The 23,946-nt window shown below is 40.3% G+C and overlaps 1 protein-coding gene and 1 long non-coding RNA gene across 3 annotated transcripts; one reads left to right on the top strand and one right to left on the bottom strand.

Moving 5' to 3' along the window:
- The first annotated feature begins 65 nt into the window (after window positions 1–65).
- On the top strand, window positions 66–6,712 carry OIP5 (Opa interacting protein 5). Of its 2 annotated transcripts, none has more exons than XM_054828981.1 (5): window positions 66–452; window positions 656–722; window positions 1,696–1,818; window positions 2,359–2,398; window positions 3,790–6,712. In XM_054828981.1, the coding sequence occupies exons 1-5, from the start codon at window positions 173–175 to the stop codon at window positions 3,925–3,927; spliced, it is 648 nt and encodes a 215-aa protein (XP_054684956.1). In that variant the 5' UTR covers window positions 66–172; the 3' UTR covers window positions 3,928–6,712. The 2 variants fall into 2 exon arrangements, with proteins under 2 accessions (XP_054684956.1, XP_054684955.1); XM_054828980.1 differs by having other exon boundaries at window positions 2,359–2,440.
- A 674-nt stretch (window positions 6,713–7,386) lies between these two features.
- On the bottom strand, window positions 7,387–23,511 carry LOC129207682 (uncharacterized). The gene is made up of 4 exons (XR_008577515.1): window positions 23,375–23,511; window positions 18,100–18,136; window positions 17,276–17,503; window positions 7,387–16,411 (listed from the first exon to the last, which is right to left on the bottom strand). It is a non-coding gene; the product is annotated as an uncharacterized LOC129207682 (long non-coding RNA).
- Between the last annotated feature and the right edge of the window lie 435 nt (window positions 23,512–23,946).

Here is a 23,946-nt window from a genome sequence, read left to right as displayed (position 1 = left end):
CTTCTCCTGTTTGATTGGGCGACAGAATGACTTGGTGCCGTCCACTTCCCAATAGTCTCGGGAGAAGAGGATTGATGCACCCGTTGCCTAATGGCAACGCAGATCTGTGAAGAGCTTTCCAATTGTGAGGCCGGGAAGGCGGGCACCGCGCTCGAACGCAAGGCGGGAGAAGATGGCGGTGCGTCGACAGCTGCAGGAGCTGTTCCAGGACCCGCAGCTTGATGGAGTCATCACTGTGGAGCGGCCGCCGTCCCCCGCCGCTACCACATGGACCTTGCGGTCGCCGCCTACCTCGCCGCTGGCCGCGGGGGTGGCGTTGCCACCGCGGCGGCAGGGGCCGCTGCCGGAGGACTGTGCCATGTTCCAGTGCCGCGGCTGCTGGGCGGTGCTGGGGGACTCGCTGCACCTGTGCGCGCAGGAGGAGCGGCGGCTCGGCCTCCTCGTCTGCTTCAGTCAGTGCCCGGGAGGAAGGGGGCCGAATCCGTGCTGTCCCCCCCGGCCCTGGGGGGCTGGGCTCCGCGTTGGGTGTCCTGAGGCGGCGGGGTGGGAGGGCGCGCCGCTGCTTTGCGTCTGCCTCGGGCCCGTCGGGGGTGGCCGGGTTGGGGTTGTTCCCGTGGAGGGATGTCGCTTTCAGCGGGTCTCTCTTTCTCCTCAGAAGTCACAAACGACGTGGCCTGGGAGGATTCGCTGATGATCGGCCTCGAGGGAGCCCTGCTGGGATGGTGCGTAGCTCACCTGGTTCTCGCTTTTGGCACCGGGCCAGCCGGGAACAGTCGCCGCGGTGAATTTGGTGGGCAAAAAGAGGTTTCTGCAAAGCTGGGAGCCAGGAGCTCCTCTGACGTGTGCGCTGGGGTTTCTTAGGGACTCGGTAAACTCTAAAGTGCTTTTTGTACCCGTGCTTCGTCACTGCGGATGGGGAAACCTTTTGTAGGTACGTAGCTTTCATTTTTGTCAAAATCCAAAGTTTTGCTGCTCTAACCTTTGTTGGTGGAGAGGAACGTTTGAGTAATGCAGTAAAAGACAACCTAGCCTTTAATTCTTTCTTCTGCTCCTTCCCTAAATTAAAGCACCTCTGCTTGAGGTTGTGGGGTTTTCTTCATACTGAAAATGAATAACCCCTGCTGCTTTGTTCATGAGCTTACAGTTAGTAACAGATTTGGTAACTCTGGGATTAATCTGATGGGAAGGATGTAAATGTCACCTGATGATTACAGAACCAATAGTTTGTTTAAATGATGTTTAAAGGCTATTTTACAAACTGTCTGGGCTAGGAACTTTTAAAATGTAAGACTTGGAGTATTTTGGCTTTGGGTGTTTTGGGTTTTTTTTCTTCTCTCTGCGTGAGGCAATAATCTGTTTTATCAGGAAGAAATTTCATATCTATGACCTGGCACTGGCATTGTTTTACTAGTTAAATCATGTTCAAGTACTATAGCCGAAACCACTCTGTGATAGTAAGATGTGTATTTTCTTCCCTAAATGCAACTTCACTTATTACAGAGATTATTTCTTGCACAACATGCCCAACTTAGTTCACCTTCTCTTTGTTTGTATTATTTCTTTAAGGAGAAAGCATTATTATGTCTTGTTTTGCTGTCCTGATAGAACTGATGATTTGATGTCCTCTGACAAGCATGCAGTATCTGTGCTTTCAGAAGCTTTTGTTTAATAATATTTTTCCCTTTCTCCTTTCAGTGCTTACAATGCATTATCCTGTCGGTCATGTGGCTTGGTCGTGGGCTTCATTCTTTATTCTGCCTCCAGTGACCTGGCATATCTCCGAGGCTTCTTCTGTTTCTTCAAGGACAGCATCCTCTGGTGAGTATACTCTATTCCTACAGTCAATGATTTAATTTGCAAGTGACTACAACAGGGTGTACAACTAATCTACAGCTAACAAAAGCAGCTTTACTTCTGACTGAGCGCATTGGTGTGGGATTTTAATATCCTCTATGTTTAAATTGTTTGTGTTGGCATGACTCCATTTGATTTGCCTTGAACTTTTTGAGTGACCTTATGTAATGTCAAGGTTTAAATTTAGTTGTTTGCAAATCTCCTTCAGATCCAGATTCGCTTAGCTAATGTAAAGGATCAAAGTAGTTCCATGATAGACTGAGGACTTGACTATAGAAACTGTAAGTTACTTACAGCTGGTGATGAGAGGATCTTATGACTTCAAAGTAAAACTATTGTTATGTTTTTAGTATTTTCATAACATATTGACTACTTTTGGCAAGAACTTTGTATCTGCTTTAAAATTATCTTAAATAATCTGTCTAAACAACAAATGCAACTATAGGGGTTTTAACTGTTTTTCCTGTTTGGTTTTTTTTTTCCCTTTCCCCTTTTGTTTTCCAGTTATCTCTTAAAAAAACAAATGATAATAGAAGCTTCTAAGGTGAATTTTCCTGCTGTGACCTTAAAGGAACAACTGCGGGAAGTAAGGTTTCTACATTAATTTGTATGGAAAATACTTTTTTAAATGCTGATTTTTTTTTATATTAGTCCAAAAATATTGATACCATTACTTTTTTTTAAGTGCATAAGATAAATACTGACTTATAATATAGTGACTTACATGTGTGAGATACGCAAAACATTTTCCAGAACCACTTATCTGCAAAACGTATTCAGTTCTAGCTAATTTTCTGACAGACGTGTGTTATCCTTTTATCTCTACACTTTGAAAATAAAAATCAAGAATTGTTTAGACAGACTTTGCCTAAGTTGTCCCTAGAATTGCTAAGTCACTGTTGAAGAATTTAAAAAATAGCAATTTGTTAATTTGAATGGGATTCTAGCACAGCTGTATTTATGGCTATGTAAGCTCAAGACAGCATAGCAGTATTTACTTGTAGTTTCAGAGACAGCACTAGAACCTCCGTCCTTTTTTCTGTTTGAATTGGAAGTTCTTTTCCATAACTTGGTTAGTTGTTAACTTAGTAAATTGTCTGTCCTATAGCTCAAGTTACTGTGTGTAGGAGACAGCCAGTGCATCCAGTATTTATGTGCTTACTTATTCCTTACTTTTTTTTTCTTTATTAGTTTCTGTTCTGAGCATGGAAATGTGCCCGTGACATCTCTTAAGTTTTGTCCTCTTTAAAGTAATATTCCAGTGTCTTACCATAATATCAGAGTGGTTTTATAGGTCAAGTGAGGCTAAAATACAAAAATCTTACCCAGGCAAGAGTTCTAAAGTTGGGATACATTTTTCTGAAGTAAAAAAATGGAGGTACTTCATTGCAAACACAAATTACGTGACTGTGGAGAGTTTGCTCAAGAATGTAATCTTTGTTTTTTGAGACATACAGTCAGCAGGATTTTACTCTTATGCTTTAGTTTTGTTAACTTAAACCCCAGACTCTGGAAATGGCATTTTTGAGGGACTGTCCATGTGTATTCCTAAGCTAATGATGAAACAGTCTGTCCAGATATTGTCAAAGAAGGTTTCTGGCTGTGTAAAAAACTTATTATGAGTTAACTAGGAAAGATTGGATGGATCATAGTAAGGCTCCAGCAACTCTGTCTTCTGAAGTAGAGTATTTCCATAGATCTCAGAAAGGGGTTATGCTGGCACACAGTCATCTATCTCCTCTTTGTAGTGCTTGCCTCTGATTTGGGTGCCAGTTTTGGCTATACTAGACATGCAGATTAAATCCCAGTATAATTTCTATCTTGAAAGTCAGCTGCTCTTTAGCCACTGAAAGTGGGGTGCAGATCATTCAAAGATCTAATGTTAAGACATTTTTCTCTGGTTTAATACTCTTTCTCTTTTTTTTTTTTCCTTAGCTGAAAGAAAAGCTTGTGGAAGTCCACATTCGCATAGAATTGCTAATGAAGAAGCTGGAGGAACTGGAAAAAATAACGCAGCAGAAAGGCAAAGCTCTGTATCAGATGCAGTTGGCCTACCACCAGGATATGCAATAGTTAGGGTCAACTAATAATATGCCATTTTCAAGAACTGCTGGAGTTGTTTCTGCATCTATGTTGTGTGTGTTCATTATGATGAAATAATGCACCAGAACAGGTTTGAGTGTTGATCTGTTACTTTATCTGTGTATAGAAAGAACTGACACTTAAGTGCAGTGCTAAGGGGAAGACCTGAAAATCTGACATAGTGTAGTTATGCTTGGAAAAATGAACAGCTCACCCATGCAGCACATCACTCTCTGAGACAGTGTAACTATGACTTTGATTCTCCCTAATGACTTCAGGGGAAAGAACAGCCTTTGAAATACTAAAATCAGGTTTCTGGAACTACTAACATACTAACAAGATGATGTTCAAGAGGAGCTATTAGAAATTGAATGTTCTTACAGACATCTGAAGTTCTCCTACCTCTTCATGTAGATAGTGTTAATGGCAACTGCCTGTTGCTGAAGTGGCTCATGGGCTACATCAGGTATGTGAGGCACTGCTAAGTGGCATCCTGATTAGATTTGCTTGTGTATGTAGCCTACAAAAGGAACAAGCTAGCATGTCACAGAAGCCGCACAGCATGCTTAGCACATGGACCTGGATGGCACAATGCTGGCTGGAGCACAAGGTTTTGGATTTCAAATTCAAGGGGAACCTACCTGCCTGCCAAGTCCTCTGGACGTGCAGCCATAGGGCTGCACGGGACTGAGTCAAGTTCTAGCAGCTCCGTGAAGCTTAGGTTGTGAGCAGCTGCCTTTGACAGATATGAGCCTTCCTTTCTGGGGCTGAAGCCGTGAAACCAAGGAACGGTCTTTTTTTCTCATTCACTTCTGCTCAATTGTGGGAGCAGTGCTCTGCTGAAGTCATGATGGAATGCCTGCTGCCTTCCTTGGCTGGTTGAGATGTTTCATACAAAATACCTAATAGGTACTCATCGGCATTTCTCTCTATTTTGAATGGGGTCTGCTTCTTTCCAAACATCTAGGAAGTAATTTGATGGAAAAGAAAGAACACTACTTACCCCTTGTTATTGGGACAGAATATGTTTATCCCTAAGTCTTGTTAGTTGGAAGATTAAGGGTTCTTTTCCTCTCCCTTTTGCTGCCTAAAGGGCTTATGTTTTAAACCTTCCGTAAAGTTTAGTAGTTGTCTGTAGTCGTCTAGAGAGGATTGCATTTACTTGATCAACTTGATTCCAGTGACGCAATTTGTCATTCCTTACTTCCATTTCCATATATGATTGGCAGATTTCACTCCCCATTGTGGCTGTGATGCCAGTACTTCCTGTATTTCATGGTCTTCATTGTTTTATTTGTAAAATAACTCTTGGGCTTGGAGCAGAAGGGACAAAACTCACTGCAAGGCACCTCAGAGGCTTTAGGGGGGCAGCTGGTATTTATACTGCTACTAATGTTCACTGGGCTGCTTTTTGATTAATCCTTCTGATTAAGCAATAATATGGAATATCAACAGCCATTCTGCAGGGAGAGGAGAGGCATGCTCTGTTAAATTCTCATGCTATATGCTATCTAAACTATTTTTATTGTTTTACAAATTTGACAGGCATAAGTGCAAAAATACAGCACTTTTCAATGACAGCTAAATTCAGGATATCAAAAGTAACTATCATCTGAAGTGTTACACTCTTGTAAGGTCTGTTTCATTGCCTGTAATGATAAATGTCATCCTCTCTAAAATAAACTCTATCCTGAACCCTTGGAACAACTGGGAGGTTGTTTTTAGCAGTTGTCACTGTATATGCATGTAAAATTTGGACATGCTGTATTTGACTTTTTTTTTCCGTTATTAAGAACAGAGACTTTTTTAGAGCTGTGTTGTGCAGTGACTTCTGCATTATGTTTAAGGACCTATTGGTTATTAACTGGGGTCTTGTGACTCAGCTCACTTTGTGCAAGCATCTCCCCATCTTGGGTAAATGCTTTCCACTGTGTAACTTCACCCTTATGTTACTTTCTAAGTGATGGCCCTTTTGTTGCATCAGTCTAAGAAACACGATCGATAACAGGACTACTCACTTCTGCCCTTTCATTCTGGTTTCTGCATTGAGACTGTTTTTTGCTATATACTTCACATCTATACTGTGTATAAGAGTGCTAAATTGTCTTGCTTCGTTTAGCTAAGTGTCCACCCCTAAAAGGAAAACAAATCTGTCAGTTACAATTTTTTGTATTATCTTTACAGTTGTAAATAAGAAACTTTTTAAATTAAACAAGCTGAAATGCAGAAATATATATTGTGCAGATCACTGATAACATCATGTGAGTCACAAGCCCGCTTCTTTTCCTTAGATTACGTTTGCAGAAAAAAACAGTTGATGTTGCTTGGGTCCCGGTTCATTATGAAGCATTAAATTAATGGTTCCTCATATTACATTACTTAGCATGAATTTAAACAAATAATGCATATGCACTAAATAATTGCTGGTATATTTTAAACTACATTTCTCTAATCTTTGGAACTGGGAGGACGTCCACTCTGTTGAGTCAAGCTGTGGTCCTTCATGTCTATTTGTCAAATGATGTGTTTTCTTGGCACTAACTACTGCCTGATTTACCTGCTGACGCTCCCAGCAGTACAGGGTTCTAAGTACATTCCAAGAAGCAAGCTGCATAAAATAAATGCATTATCTCTCTAACTCTGCATCTTGAGAGATGTGTTCTAGCTTTAAGAGCAGCCAGGGCCAGTCTGGCTTGGGAAGGATGGATGGATTCTCTGTTTAAATGAATACCAACCATTTAGAAAGTGAGTCTTGAGGTCAGGCCTTCTTATGTTAGCTAACCAGCAGCTGTCTTCTCTGCAATCTAAAGACAAAAGCAACTAGAAAATTAAACAAATTTGAAGTAACAATCATACTGTGTATCTTCTGTATGCTAGCATAAGGGTCAGTAATCCATAACAGGTTTTGGAAAGCTTGTAGCAGGGTTGGGAGCCATGGCTTCTTCAGCACAGTCCTCAGGAGGTGGTGTCATGCTGCTGCATTACAGCACTTCCCAAAACTGCTTCCAGCAGCAACTGCAAGGAAAGTTGTGCCTCCCTGCAGGTTGTGACATGCCAACCACAAGGAATTTTTCAGATACGTAGTTGCCAAAACCATAAACAATCCACATATATGAAACAGTTTTCTGAGGGGCTTATTACTTTTAGGTAATCTATACAAGCAACAGAAGCTTTCTGCTACCATCTAAAACAACACTTGAAGCTTTTATCTCATAAGTTGTCCATCTCAGTATGAGTGGAGTAACAATTTTTCTTTAGTTGCCTTCCAGGAAGTCAGAGGCTCTTGTGCCTGAAGTCTGCTGGAACAGCTGGACCAAAGCAGATATCCAGCATATGCAAGTTTAGCTCAAATTAAGTTTTTTACAAAGGTACAGCAAGTACAAACGCACCTCAGAAGTGTAGCATACAGTAAGTTGGTTAATTTGTCTTCAGAACAAATGACATACCCAGTTTTAGTGCATTCTCAGCCTGTGCTGCTTTATTGCTAAAAAATTTGTATACAGGTGCAGAGTTTCCAAGTTCATTTTTAAACAGTTCCTCTTTACAGTGTCAAAAGAATAAAATTGTATCTTGAAATCCTCAAAGATGCATAGATATAAAAGCAAGCTGCCTTTTGGAAAAACATAATTTGCAGGGAGACATTCTTTCACTGTTACCATGTAAAATGTGTGCAATGGGAGTACATAGTTGCTAGCGACGCCAATAATTTCCTCCACTAATCCATGTGAGCATGCCATCAGAAGTTCAGTGTAAGAAGTATTTTCTAAGCCTGTTTAAGTACTAAGGTAATTTTTAAGAGTCTATAACTGATACTTCTCCTTTGCTGTTATATCATACTTTTCAAAAGGAGGATATCTTCACCGACATCCAGAAGTAGCTTATTCCCCAGGTTTTATACTGAAGGGAATAAGCATTAATAAAGGATACAACTGCTTACTCATCACACAAAAGAAAAGGTATTTAACAGGGTTTAGAACCATGCAAAGTGTTCTAAAGAATACTCACTAAGAATCAGGTGACCACGGTTAACCACTGGGCTAAACTTGTTTTACAAATTCCCTTTTTGCTTGAAGAAGTTGGCTCAAAGGATTTCATTTAGTCCAACTTCTGATACCATAAAATAGTTATCTTTTCTTATAATATTCCTATCTTCATTTGGCAATTCTTCTCTATCTAGAAAGAGCATTCATGAGAAAAAAATGCAACCCCCATTATAAACCCAAATCATGGTGCTTTATGGATGGTTCACTATGAAGTGTGAACAGGAGTTAACTTGACGCACACAATTTCTTCCTCCAAGACACTTTTTTCTATTTAAGAAAGAGGATGGAGCCTCCGTACATGGAAAAGTGTTCTGCACAAGTTAAGCCCACCTACAAAATTAAGCTAAACTAGAAGTATGGAATCCTGCAGTAACAAGCTAGTATTCTACATGTTTGAAATACAAGTTTAAACTTAGAAAAGTACTAGTGATGTAGGCTATGCCACATGTTCTATGTTATTTTCAAACTGCCAGCAGAAATTCATTGCGTTATCTGCTAAAAGACTTGGGAAATATTACAGAGAACACACTGAAAGTTTACAGAAAGATGGCACCCAAATTCCCTTTTATTTGATAATTGAAATAAAGAAAAGAAGACTATTGCAACCTGTGTTGCAGAAGATAAAGACCTTCAGTGATCAAATCTCATTTTCTGTTTTTAAAAATCTCTTTAAAGAACTTAAAAAATATACAAGATTTCCAGTATTTTCAGGTTCGTTCCTGCAGGTGCCATTATTGCTGGCTGATACCAGTATGCTTCAGTACAGCTGCCTATGTGGCTAGAGAGTTACCTGAAAATACTGTTTATTAAAAAGCTATTCAACACCTGAAATATATGTACTGTGCTTATTAATTTCAGTCTTCTCCAAATAATTTCTCTCACCACACCCAAGCTTATTACCTACTGTCTGGCAAATACACTCAATTTGAGTCTGTGGTTTCCATTACTTGGTTTTTTGTGTGTTGTTTTGTTTGTTTTCCACCAGTTGCTCCCCCTTGCACCTTGTAAGAAACTCTGCACCCTTTTCCTTGCTACAGCTGCAGCAGGTGAGAAACCTCATCTCGCCCCCAAACATGCTTAGTTCATGCCCTGCTTTTTTACATGCTCAGGGCAATAATATGAACCAGAGAAGAGGTTATAAAGGCGAGTTCTGCTGATCCTGGTTCCTGATTTACAGTTTTGGTGCCATGCTACTGTCCCTATCTATACATTCTGCCCCTTTCTCTACAGAGGCAGCACATTCTCTAAAAAAGAAAATTTGAGAATCAAAGCAGGAAGTTCAAGCTATTGATATATTAATTCCTATTGCTTCATTATGTATAAATGCATATCTCAATTTACTGGTAATAACTACATTACACTAGACATTTTGAATCATGCATAATTAGAATACTAGCTCTAAGATTTGGTTTGTGGGCCTGTGCCGCTTTCCTTCAGTTTCTCCATGCAGTTCTTCATGCCTAAGGCATTACAAACTAGCCACCTTTCATTTGACCTGCAAACATCTGGCAGGGGAAGTGGAGAGAAGCAGACAGGATTTACATAGGATACACTAAACAGTACGTTATAACAGTAAGTTACCTTTTATCTTTAACCCTAGCTGTTGTAAAGCCTGAGGGAATCTGTCTGTATTATAACCTGGTACATAGGCTGAGAGACAGAAACACGCTCTGCTTGCATCATGAACACCAGACACTTTCTCTAAAGCTCAGGAGAAAGTGTAGAGCAGACTGAAAGGGAATAGACATCAGAATCCATGGTTAGTGTTCTGCACTGTTAAATGAGACACCCTGGTTCAACTGCTAGCTTTTGTGTGCCAGTCAAAGCGCTACAGGGGCAAAATGCTGAATCGTTCAGTAAAAGAAATCCAATAGAATCTAACTTGAACTGCCATTATGCAGCTCTGTACCTGAACAGCAAGCAGGATTATTAGTTTTGGAGGAAGACCAGACAGTTTCCTAGGGATGCAGGAAGCAGTTATTTCTAAGATCATTTATCCATCAAAAACTGCTCTTCTCTTCCATATTTTTCCCTACTCTGTCCAAAAAAACCCACACTGCCAGCTCTTGACAATGTAATCCCCGTGTAAAGTGTCAATGTCCTGAAGCTCAATACAATTTCTTCCCACTCACTACCAAGGAATCTTTGCAAGACTCTTTTTTTGTCCTAAATTTGACAATTATCCTCTCTTGCAGAAGGTGCAGTTCCTGAAGGTGCAATTCCAAACAAAAATATGGGCTAGACCTTCTGCAGCAGCACTACTGGGTATGGAAACAGCATATATTTGTATTATCTAGGTTTAGTGCTGCCAAAGGAGGCACGTCAGTACTGGTCACTACACCTTTGATATCCCACACCAAAATGTGATAGCATCTAACACTTCCACTTAGTTTTAGAAGCAGTGAAATCAAGGGGGTTGGAGCAAAAGGCAAACAGATTCCTTTCGTTGCTGTGAATAGTAATTTCTGGTCTGGTAGCCCATAGAATACAGATCACTATAATAAAACCTTGAAGGATTCTCATCAGCCACAAAGCTCATATTTCTGAAGTATGAACATGGCTGTGTTTTCATTATTATTTCATTATGATGTAAATGTACTTGCTGACCACAGACCAGAATAAATTTATAATTTCTCTAATGTAATCAGATAACAATCAAATTAAGGTCCCCTATGGCCAGCTTCCAATTTTATCAATAATTCAATAGCTGTAATTTAAGCTGATTACAACCTTCCAGATCAATTAGCTTTTCATACACATAGTACAGATTAGCCAACACTTAATTTAGACATCCTCATGCTTATCTTTGTTACTTTACACTGTACAAATGCTCACAGCCCTCACAGTCCCATCAACAACTTATGAAGAGCCAAAGGGCTTCACCTCCGTAATTTCAGAACATTAGAAGCCTCCCTTCAGCTGTAAGTTACAGTCCAAATTACTTCAGCTTTCTAGAAGAAATCCAGCCAGACTGATCTAAAGCTCTGATGTAATAATTCTGTACAGAATACTGTATTTATTTGTTGGGCCATACTGTCTCTATGAACTACGTATCTGCACTGAAAACACTGTCAACTATGGACATTTTAGAACTCCTGCGGCTCTTTTATGTAACCCTTTGATAGCAAATACTTTGCTGGGTGCACAGGCTACAGCTGTAGATCGATAACCCTTTGTGTTACCAGAGGCTTCACAGTACTTGCCTCTGCAAAATTTCAGGCATCAACAGAAATCAATTATGTCTGAAACAGAGTCTTTAGCAAGGCTAAAATTATTTTTTGCTGTAAAGTAACATTTTTAGAATTCTATGCTTGTGCTTGGGATGTACAAATGTTTTGAGTGTCAAGTGTTCTCTGATTTTTTTATTTAAAGACCATCTCAGATTGGTCTTTTCAAACAAAGAAAACAAAAAGTACTTCCCACAATAAAAGCTTCTAACTTCAGAATCAGGTTCTCTTCACAGTCCAGTATTTGGAAAGGTTTAGTTTCTTCTCAGAGAAACAGAGCAAATGCTAGACTACAAAAGAAGAAAAAATATAGGGAAACTTCAACTATCAAAAAGAACTGTCTGCCCTTCCCCCAGCACTCACCAACAGTGCTTCAGACATGTGACAAAGCTAAATTTTTTAATTTTTTTTTGTATCAGGTTCATTAACTAAGTATTCAAGTGCCAAACTCCCTCCAATGAGAGGAACATAAGAGGAATTCACCCATCTTCTCTGGAAAAGACTTTTTACGCCAACTCCTTGCAGCACAGAGCGCCACAAACTTATTTGGTTATTACCCACTTACTCTACTGTACAGTCTTGCTAAAGCAAGTTATTTACTATCACATGCAAAACAGTTATTGCTACTAAAGTTCTATTTTCTTATTAAATCATCTTATGGCTTTGTTTGCATCAGGGATTCTTCCCCCTACATACTGTGCTATTTTGCATTCCAGTTTCAGAGGTATTTTTCAATTGATTCTCCCAAGCACTAAACTACTTTATTCAATGGTACAGCTACTTCCATTTAGAATTGAACCTAACTCTCAGCACAGGTCCCCCAGAGCTCTGCTATAAATGGCCCATCTGTCCAATTTTCTTGGAAATTTATTCGATGCAGAGGGTTGTTTGTTTGTTTCCCTGTTACAAACATTAACTCTGCATGGATTACTGGTTTTGCACCAAAGTACATGCTTCTTGATTAATTAGAGATATAGCGTATCAAAATTACAAAACCAAGCTACCCATTCCCTCCCTCCCCCTATCGGCCATTTACAGGCAGGTCTCAGGAAAAAAAGATGCAGTATCCTCTCTAAGTTAAAAGAGAATTTTGTTCTTGTAGAAGAGAGAAATGGGTGAAGAGCAACACTGGCACCAAATAAAAGACTTTCTCCTAGGAAATCAGAGGATGCCATCCACAGAGCACTGCACATCTCAGGAATCATACCAGTCTCTTACTCGACCACTCCAAGCTGCCCATTGAGTGCTAAATAATTTGGACTTCCCCTGGTCTAAACTCTCCTTCAGAAAAAAAGCAGAGGGAGAGACAGAAATTATTAAAATTGAGCTTAGAGCTGGAAAGCAATACTAGAAGTTACCTAAAATACAGAATATTCAATTCTCAATAATACAGGGGTGGGGAATCTCTGATCCATAGGCTAGAGATAGCCTGCTGCACAGATACAGTCTGCAATATTTATTTTTCAACAGCCCTTGACCTTATTATATTCTCTCTTATTATCATTATTATTATTAACATTAAGATGTATGTAAATGCAGGATCCACTAGAGGTGTTAAAAGATTCAATAGGACTTCAGCGAAAAAAGGTTCCCTGTTCCTGCAATAATGGATAAAATTCTTCTACGCATAGTTGGCAGATAGCATTTTGCAACCATTAACTTATTATATAATAAGGATAATGTTTAACTAGTTATAAAAATCATATAGTCAGATCTGAACAACAAGAAAAACATTAATTAACAGATTTTGTAAACGATCTTAAGGTAACAGAGATGTGTACAAAATGCACATGAACTCCTTAGCGTATTCATACTTTTCTGAGTATAACACAGGATGGGTAATAATAAAATTGAAAATGCTGCACATGGAAGAAAACACCTCCAACGAAGACTAAAAAGAAAAGAATCCCACTGATAGAGATGAGAATTCTGGATGCTTACACACACTAGCTTACTATTGTAGCTGGACAGATAGATTAAAACCCAAAAGTCAACTATGATTCTATGAAGCCCATTAAGTGAACGCATTCAATTTCTAAAGATAGCATTGCCATTGTCAAAGGGAGGATACTGCATGTTTAGACCATGTTTGTGACATTTCTATTGTATCCTTTCTACTGTTAATTACATTATCATCACTGTTTATTAATAAATTTGTCACTCTGAAATTGTAAAAATACTACTAGGCTCATGCACTGATCCTAACATGGCACTACAGTTTGCTACAAAGCACTAATGCTTATGGAACTATACACATCTCAAAATGGAAGACATTGGTGATTTTGTTGTTTTCAAACAACTTGTAACATCATTTTGTCCACAAGTATTAAAATATATATATGTGTATATATATATATATGATCTATTGCACATGCCCCTTGTTTTTGTAATCTTTCACATGGGAAGATTTCCAACCAACATAGAGAAAAAGTAGAGCAAGAAAAGTAAGTAGGCTGAGGCAGCATTTCCTAACACAGCAGTTTTATAAAGGTGCTGGCCGGAAAGGTACGGTAATGGGGGTCTTCTGAGCGTGCACTGTTGGAGTATTACTTCTGTGAAAGCCACAGATCCTTAGCCCTGCTAAAAATATTATGTTCTAAAATTAAACTTGAAAACTAATGTTGTTACATTGTCATGGACAGGAGTCAGGAAAAATCAGCAATTCTTTTTTTTTTTTTGTTACAATGTAGGGTTACAAAATGTTGAGGGTTATTCCTACAGAAAAAGATATCAAAGAGCTTGAAGTGTCTACCCTCTAGTCAGACAAATTCTTAGTTTTTGTACACGTCCACAGGAAACAAAAATACCTTCCCCCAAGCATTTTGTCCTCAAACTATGCAAGAAACAACTGCTAGCTCTAACATCAGAAGGATAAGTATGGGCAGAAGGAAGAAAAGGAAATTCCTAGATTTAAAATCAGAGGTTTCTTATACCAGATACCTCTCAACCACTTATAATCCTATGACATTGACAGTATTCTCCATCGCTTAGAGATGGATCCTGCTTCTACAGACATCTACATGAAATCCCATTGGTTTCGACATAAGGAGGCCCTAAAAGGAAGTGCGCTTTTCTAGTTGCCTCCAATGCCAGAAAATTTAGACTGTATTCAGCAAAGAAATCCTATGGTCTTAAAAGAAGTCAGGGCAAGCTGGTGGTTGCCTCATCAAGATCAATGCAACTCTTATCTAAACTAATAAAAGAAACAGAGCTCATCACAATGTTACACAAAATTTTAGTGCACCTCTCTGCTCATTACAGTTGGCATTATTCTGATACGCAGTGTCTTGCCCACCACTCTTTAGCTTACACGTCTGATCTTTTCTTCATGGAAACAAAAAATGGGTAAAGCTGTCATTAAATCTTATTGTTACAATGCAAGTCTAAACAAAAACCTAACTCAATTCTACTTTGAAGATTAGGATCGGCATCAACACTTGTCCTTACTCTGCTATGGAACTTGGTCCCGTAAAACGTCACCACATTTTAAGTATCAGAATGCTGCCCTTGCAATCTATGATTAAGATTTAAGAAGGATTTCACTTGTTGGCTTTTTCAGCCATTTTCAGGCTGTTTGGCTCTCTCCAGCAGTTTTCTAAAAAGAAAAACAGAACAAAAAAATCTAAACCACCCCCCCCCAACCATGCTATTATCTCCCAAAACCTATTAACAGAAACTATATACCTTTATTTGATCCAGATCTGAAAATATTATTTTAAGCTAGTAAGTCACATTTTCTAAATCACAAGCTTGGAATAAGGTGCACTAAGAAGAGCTCCAGATTTGAAGTGGAACAGCATACACATCCCAGTTCTGGGTTTTTTTGCCAAGAAATCTCACTTTCCATATACAATACCATAGCAGGGATCATGTAAACAATCCATGCTCCCATCTCAGAATAACAGAAAACATCCTATATAATCACAAATGATGGAGACAAAGAACCTTGTGTAAACATAAGAACAACAGAGTGCGCCTTAGTTTGGGAAGGAATAAGAGGAACCAGAAAAAGACCCATTGTTAAGTATTTCTGCTCTCTTTCAACTAACCCTCTTACGTGGCTAACAGTCAATTCTCTTGGGCCTATTTCTACCCAGATGATGGAAATATACAGGTCATCTCAGTTCTCAGTCACAGAAGAATCAAAAAGTTGATTCCATCAGCAGTATGAAAAGCTGAAACTGTGCCAAGGAAGCTGAGTGGATAAACTGCAACTTCACACCTCTGGTCTCTTCCATCCCACCAGAAGTTAATTTCCTTAATAAAGAAAGAAGTTCTGCCCCATCTCTTCTACCGTAGAATGTTTTTGTTCTTTCTGCTGCTAAGGATTCATAAGAAGCCAGGGGAGGGAATGAATTAATGTAAACCTAATCATTATCCTGTTACCCCAGAGGCCTTTAAAGCTTCATTCTTCTTTGCTAAAAATGAAATGGTGCAGAGTAATTTCTCCTGGTGAAAGCTCTTCATATCCAGCACTTACATAGGTTTACACATGCAAATATACATTTTGATCCCAGACTGGGATGATGCATTCACACGCTACAGACAAGGTGATTCTGCATTTGTTCTTGCACATTAGCTGCTTTATGTGAATCGACATCAAGAGATCTATCTACAAAGTCAAGCCTGCGTCCTGGACTAGAAAATACCTGTATGGGATGTCCCCAATTGTTTGGTAAGTTTCTTCCTCATGTTAGAGCAGACAATAGGTTCTGGTTTTCCTGCTGCAACTTTTCGTACATGTCAAGACAGTCTGACATAGCAATGCATGCAGACACTTTATCTGCTAGGAATTCCAATATGACACAGTGAAGTACTTAACCTTCCTAAAATGAAGAAGGAGATGTCAAGAAGAACACCAGCTTCCACTTGCATCTGATTACAAAGTATTTCTCATTATAAAACAGAATGCAGAAAGCTGGATGAAGAGCTGGCACAGAAGATATTTCTTCAGGGAAACAAATGCTGATTTCTGTTACTCTGATTTTGAGTTTTGATAAAACAGTGGGGTACTTCTGTGGGAGAAATCATCTGGTGAATCAAATGTTGGGTGAGATAGTTGAATCAGGAAGTGGAGAGATCTTTGTTCGTTCAGCTCCATGGAAGTGAAGGACAGGTTTTTGCTTGCTAAAAGAGAAACATCTGCATCTCAGAGCCTATGGGCAAGCAACAGGACCACCTTCTTCTTAAATGTCAGGAGAGGATCTGGAATCCCAAAATAATAAAAAAATAGAAGAGGTAGTTTAGAAAACAGAATAAAAATAAATTCAACATTAAAATGCCCATGGGTTCATTACTTTAAAAGCCTGACTCTAATGGACACAATTAGCTGGCTTCACAAACTGCAACAATATCTTGCTCTGTAAGATTTTATATCTAACTGTAGATGTCCATAAGCTGCCTAAGGAAACACTACAGAAATGCTGAACTATATGCTTATTCAGAAGCAATGCATCCAAAAACATACCAGTGTTAGCTATGGGGCTTCTTAACTGTGGCTCCAACATAGAGCATGACAATGTTGAGGTAGCATCAGAATGCACACTGCACACAGAGAAAGTATATTCTGTGATGGCAGGTCCCAGTTCAAAGAGATGCTGCAAACTATCACCTAATTAACTATGAAACTGTCAGTGCTGAAGAAGAAAAAAGCCCTTATGACAGTTGTAAGATCACACAGATTAGGTTCTTTACTTGTACTTACTTCTACTCATTTCTCCCCACTTATCCACAATGTAGACATACTTCAACAACTATCACCTTGTCACTGATCTCCCGGCCTTTCATCAGCAACACTCACCTGGTATCACCTAGTCACAGAAGCTGTTAAGACATAATTTTTTTGCTTTAAGTTTGCTGCCAGCCTGGATTGGAAGGTAGTGAGGGTGTGCTCCTGCATAGCTAATGCCAGAAACATTTATTGTCATTCTCCTGTATGAGAATGAGAGAAATGAATTTTTTTTTTTCTTTGGTTTCTCTTTCTCAAACACAAGAACATGAGGATACACCGTATTTTCTAACCCTTTCTTCTCTTTTCTCTGTCTGCATTTTTCATTTTATTCTAATTACCTTAACCCTTTAGTTGATCAAGTTCAGAAATAATCTTCCAGTGAAAATTTTCAATTCCTATGTTAGAAGTAGCGAGTAGATCATGAAAATGGAAATACAGCACATGTCACCATCACTTTCTCTGAGGCACTCAAATGTTTCAGTTGATCAGGAGCTTGACCGTCCATGCTCACACTGTTGGAAAAGTCTTATTCTTGTTATGAAGATGGGAAAAACAGACCTGGAGAGCTGCAAAAAACATGACAAAGGTTTGTGGCAGAGCTGAGAACAGCATACAGCACTCTGTTACACATCTTAACTACCAGAATACCTTTATTTCGTTCACTAGAAAAAAAAAAAATCAAAACTACAAAAGTTGATTGTCATCCTTAGACATTTTGAATGTATTTTTTTCTATTTGATAATTGACATTTGGTTATGTTATCTTTCTTCCAGTCCTACTGTTTCACAAATACAACTTTTAAGATAACTACTCCAAGTTAATACAATTACACAATTAGTGTTTCTTAGCAGAGCAAAATGTCATCAGGGGACAGGAATTTTATAACTTTAAAACCATTTATTCTTGTTAGAATATACAGTTAAATCAAAGTTTCTCTCAAGCAAAAGCGTAAGCTGAAAGCTGACGCTGTGGCAACATCCCAGTTCTCTGAAAGTATCCTACGAAAAATTAAAATCTCAATGACTGATTTCTTTGGACAGGAAAAAGGAAAAAAAAAAGAAAGAAAAGAAAAAAAGAAAGAAAAAAACCTAAATCAACCAACAAACCTGACAAGTTTAGTACCTGATATTTAGTACCTAAATAACCTTACAGCTTTACTCACCATTATTTTTGATCGATCCACATTCTCTTCAGTGAGCCTAGAGAGAAAGACATGAACAAATGAAATCAAATTTGCATCTAGGAAGCTATTCAGATCATGCATGATTATCTGCACAAGACACACAAGATTAGCTGTACCTTCCAGGAACTAGTTAACATTTTTAGACATTTTACATAAAACATGCTGATGTTACTTTTCAAATGATCATAGCCATTCCCTTCCTTTAGTTTAAGGGAAAGGATGGTCAAGTGAATTGGGCCCAAGTATGGATGACTCAGGACAGGCAAACTAACTAAGAACGGGCTGGGGAGGAGAAGCATATACCCAAAACATGCCTGAAAGGCTTTTGTTCAGAAAGCATTCTGTTTCCTGGAATAAAATGCATGTCATTCATTCCACAGAATATAGCTCACAGAGCACTGAATTCCCTTTTTCCCTGGAATTTTTTGGTTTCTACTTTACGGAGAACAGCCTACAGACCATGCTTGACTGACTATACCTGGAGCATTAAGTATACCACTACCGAAACTACTTTTTAATTGTGCGTATTTTGAAGATAAATGACCTTGTTATGGTAAGCTATCATCAACAGACGCACGTTTCAGTTTCATAGGAACCGAGATGGACACAATTTCAGCCTCTAGTAAGGCAAGAAACTCTCATGTTAACCACTGTAGCAAGGAAGCATAATGACTGTTCTCAAGGATGCTGAGCTCACAACCTAACTGGAAGAATAATGGATTGGTATAAGCAGAACTACCTCATTACACAGAATGTACATTATTAAAAACTACCAGTATCCTCACCAAAGCATACTAGCTTCCACCCTCCTGCACAACCCAGCATTTCTGGAAGCACCAGGGACCCGCACCTTCAGAAAATCTCCAGTCAGCAGATGGTCCCTAGCCCTGTATTTCAGGGTAGTTATTCCATTCTCATGTTGTCAATTCTGACCCTTCCTACTTAAGAACCTGCCAAGCACTATGTGACTTTGAGAGACAGAGGAACCAACAGTAAATGATTCACGAAACAAATTAGTTTGATAAGGAACAGTTATCAGGAACTCTCCCAAACTTACTTATCATAATGGAAACAATTCCCAATGCCAGTCTTTGAAAAGTTGGGGTTTCTTTCTCTTATTCTAAAACTACAAATAAACTAAATGAAATGCTAAAGTAAGTCTTATTATAAAAAAGAAGCAGGTGACACTTAAAGCAACTCATACAAAGGAATGTTTCAACCAGTACTGAAATTCAGTCTGCTTTAACGGCTTTTATTTTTTTTTTAAATTTTAACAGGTTCATTGACTTTGGATGCCCCAGTTTTTAACCACTCTGCTTGACAGAATTTCTATCTGACTTTCATAGATTATGTGGGACCAGCATTCACACTAGTACTAACAGAACTTGCAAATGTAACTGGATGTAAATCAAGGCTATTGAAAATTAGCAGGCATGGAAAGTGATGGTGACAGTACCAACTCTCCAGTTAAAATCTAGTGGAAATTATGAAGAAGGAAAAAAAAAAGATTATTTTTCTTGTTTCATACCTCACTTACTGAAGATAAAACCAATTGATCTGGAACAAAAAATATTTATGAAAACTCAACATTATACATATTAATAATTTTTTGTTAAAAATTCTGAAAATAATATTTGTATTAAGTTTTAACCTATTGCCTATTCATATTTTTTTGCTCTACTGTAACTAAAGGTTAGTTTCCACGAAGTTTAAATCTCACATTCAGATAGACAATTTCATGGATAGAGGCAACTTCAAGAATTTCAAAGCCAAAGAGATGAAGAAACATCCCATAAACAAATTTACCAGCAAAACTGTAGTATTTGTCTTCTCACATAGGTGAACATGCCCTATTACCAATGGGAAAGTCAGTGTTCTGACATAATCAGCACACTGGAATCGGGAATCGGAAACTATACTAAAATAAATATGGAGTTTCACCCCAACTCTACCTTTCTCTCTCTCACACACACACACACACACACACACAGAAATGCTGCAGGAGATGAGCAGAATTAACAGGGACATAGAAGATGATTCCTCTCCTCTTCCCTAGAGTCTGAGAAGTAGGTGAGGAAAGAAAGATCTAGAAACAGGTTTATGTAGAAAGACCAAGACACAAAAAAATGAAAGTTAAATGCAGTGGAAGTGTGTGAACATACAGAAAGCAAAATTAGCACTACAGATCACAAGTCCACTGAGGTCTTTGCAATGACTTAAAAAGTGTTAAATTTAACCTGGTAAGCTGATAATGACAAAAGCTTAAATAATAAACACAAAATACAACAGAAGTAGCTTACAGCCCTGAAAAAAAATTAGCTGCCTTTGTGCTCCTTTCACTTTCTAGGTAACTTTTAAAAAGGCATCTAAATCCAATCTACAAGGCAATGTAGAGAACTGTAACAAGAAAGGCTAAAACTGGCGCGGTTGGAGAAAGAAAGGGAGTGTCTGTGTGGAGGCACCAACAGGAACATACAGAAGGGACAACGAAGGCTCTCCGAAGGGCTTGTGTTAATGGCACCCAGGTTAGCAGGTCATCAAGATCCCAGCACATCCCCCTGCAATTTCAGAAGACACCCAGGTCTGGAGACAAAGAACACTGATATTCCACAGAGCAGGACAGGGTAGAGACACAGACCACTGTCACCTCCAAAAGGGCACGCGAAGGCCTATCTGAAACTTAGAATGGTTGCCAACTGAGGCCAGAAGACATAAGGACCTGCCAGCTGATGTCCCTTGTCCTCTACAATGGATCCTGGTCTCAGTACCTGCACATAAGCAACATAGCACCAGACTGCTGGACACTGAGGTTAAACACCCCTGCTGTGGTGCTTGGCTGCTGGATAGACACCTCGGGCACTGCACACATTCTGGGGCTTATGAGACTGCAAGCCTGAGCGAGGGTTTTGTTTCACTTTATAAATAAAACCACCTTCCTGTCCTATGAGGTTTCTAATCGATATTTCCCACCTTGTTGGTACAATGTTGTAACAGCACTTCCTACAGCAGCAGAGAAAATAGGGAAGATTGTTTTACAGCTGAGCTTTCTTCTCCATGATACACACCCCACAGTATCGTGCTTCTTGAATACTGTTTAAGCAAAGAAACATCCCTTCCTCCACATCCCATTTTAGATAAATCCCCTCCAAAGACTGCGCGGGCCCTCACATCTTGCATTCATACAACCTCCAGCACGTCAGGACTCGTTTCAAACACTGTTCCTTTTCTAGTTTTTAAGAATGAACGTGGGAGTTGTTCAAGAGATACTCCACACTCTTCACAGACTCTGTCAGAATTTTTAGCCTTAGTTAGCCCATGATTTTTGACACCCCTGAATGACAGGTCACAATCATAAGATGCATAACCTGTTTGTGCAGTCTTGCTCACATGGACAATATGATAGCACAGTGCATATAGTTGCTTTGTCATGTAACTGGGCAACAGGAAACTCTGATTTTATTTTTTTTTTAAGATACTACTTCTCACAGCTCTTGTGCATTCAAAGCAATTAAGAATAAATATTAATCCAAATCAATTTACTTATTGCTAAAATAGTGTACAACTTAACATGAAAGAAAGTTGATTAGTTTTTGTTCCTTTAATTACAATATAAAGCAGAATTATCTTTATATGTAATATGCAAAGGCAAATCCCCTGGCATATTTTAACAATTCATATATAGACATGTATATGTAGGAATATTCATCAGTAGCAGCATACTGTGCCTTAACGTTATGTTGCTCATAAGCTGCTATTACTGTTACTATGTGAATAATACAGCACATGAAATTGGCAAAATATTCCTTAGGAAATTTTTCTCATAGCAGCTACTGCTTTCAGAACTATTTGTGACAAACACACTTGTCATATTCGAGTTACTTCACCAGTTACAAACAACTAATTCATTATTAGATCACGTAAGATAACATGCCACATCTCCATAAGATCCAAAGCTGTGCTTCTCATTTAACCACTTGAATTTTTTACTTTTACCTGACATACACACTGAAAATGCAATCACTTAGAATTCTATGACAAACTCAAGATTTAAACAATTGTTATCAAATATAGAACATAAGGAATGTCATGCTAGTGACAGTAATCCTTTTGCTTTCAGTAAGAAGTCGTCCCCCCCCCCTTTTCTTTTTTACATTTAATAGAGTACCATTCTATAGTACAAAATACCTCCGATAATTTTGAAAAAAATTAGGGCACACCTGACCTGCATGTTACTAACATGGAAAGGAGAGATAGTGGTTTTAGTTACAGTTTTACATGTTTCATCATGTGTAAAGTCCTTGTCACTTTATTATCAACAATCACATGAATTCATAATGCCACAATCAATTCCACTCTCTCCAATATAATCTCCCCACTCTCCATAAAACTTATTTTGCACTGTAAATTACTTGTACGTTCTGGTTTTGTCAAATCACTTGGAAGCCATCCCCTTTGTGCACTCCTGTGTCAGTATGACATAAAGACATCAGAAAAGGATATAACTGTTCAGATCAGCAGATTAGCAAAATCCATCTAGCACACAGATTCCATGAATAACAACGCTAACAGAAGTGTAACCATAATCGGTGCTATTTTTGCAGTCGGAGATGAAAAGACCAATTTCGGATGATACATTTTGATTCCTCTTCTCCACGTACGCTGTCAGCTGCAGCTGTTCACCGAAAGCGCGTTCTCTGCTGTTCCTAACTGGGCTGTAGGGTATTGCTGTGCAGGAAACAGGCTCTCCCTCCCAGCCATCTGCTGCAGCCCGCTACCGCTGCCCGCCCGCCCGCTCGCTCCTGCCGAGCTGCGGCACGCCCTGGCCGCCAGCTCCGAAGTTACTCAGACTTTTCAGGGCGGCGGGTGGGTCGAACCGGCCCGATTCTCACCCCTCACCCGCGCCACGGCAGGTGTCCCCGGGGGGAGCTGGCCGTCACCACACGGACACCGACACCACACCAACCCAACCCCCCACTCGAGGCCACCCCAGCGTGGAGGCCGCGCTACCGACTGAGGCGAGCGAGGAGTCGCCTGGTCGCGCTCGCCAGTCCGGCCCGATCCGGCCCGGGGCCGCGGGCGGAGCGCGCCTCAGGAAGCGGCGGGCGCGAACATGCCCGGGCCCAGCCCAATCACGGAACAGGACGGGGAGGCGGGTGCGCGGGCGCCCGGGCCCAGCCCAATCAGGGACCGGGGCACCAGGCACCGGGCTGGGTGCGGTCCCGCGTCAGAGGCCGTTGTTCCCACCCGCACTCACCTGAGCGCGGCCGAGGCCGCGGGGCCGCGGCCGGCCCCAGCCTCTCCGCCTCTTCCTCTCACTCCGCCATCTTCCCCTCCTTACCTCGGCCACCCGGCGGGGGGCTCGCAGCGCCCGGAGACGCCAGGCCCGCCCACTCGGCCGTAAGCCTATTGGGTGCCGTTTATATGCATCAGCCGTCCAATTTTGGCGATGATTGGTCACCAACGCCGTCCATCACGGAGACTGATCTCCCGCCTCCTAGTCTTTCCTTTCTCATTGGCCCCGGGGAGGGGAGACGCTTGGAAAAGGATTGGCTCAAGCCGCGCGAGCAGGGCTGGCGTGGGGCGAATCCTTCGGTGACCTCCACAAGAATTTAAAGGAGCCGCTCGCGAACGGGGGGGGGGGGGGGGAAAGGAGTCGCGTCGGCGGTGGGAACGGGCGTTCCCACCACCCGCGGAGTGAGGTACCCCGGCCCTGGCCATCCGTCTGGCCCAGGAGGGAACGGGGCGGAGGGACCTATTCCGGCAGCCCTGCCAGCACCCGCCTGGAACTACGGTGCCGGCCGCAGACCGCCCCGACCCTGCCGTGCA

This window comes from Grus americana, chromosome 5, assembly GCF_028858705.1.
Source record: "Grus americana isolate bGruAme1 chromosome 5, bGruAme1.mat, whole genome shotgun sequence".
Classification (NCBI taxonomy): Eukaryota; Metazoa; Chordata; class Aves; order Gruiformes; family Gruidae; genus Grus; species Grus americana.
The sequence above is the reverse complement of the archived record's forward strand: the minus strand, read 5'-3'. Positions and strand labels throughout refer to the sequence as shown.

Coding starts and splice junctions, on each gene's coding strand:
- OIP5 (XM_054828980.1), top strand. CDS start 173: ATGGCGGTGCGTCGACAGCTGCAGGAGCTGTTCCAGGACCCGCAGCTT. Junction 453..655: donor CGGCCTCCTCGTCTGCTTCA/GTCAGTGCCCGG, acceptor CTTTCTCCTCAG/AAGTCACAAACGACGTGGCC. Junction 1,819..2,358: donor TTCAAGGACAGCATCCTCTG/GTGAGTATACTC, acceptor TTTGTTTTCCAG/TTATCTCTTAAAAAAACAAA.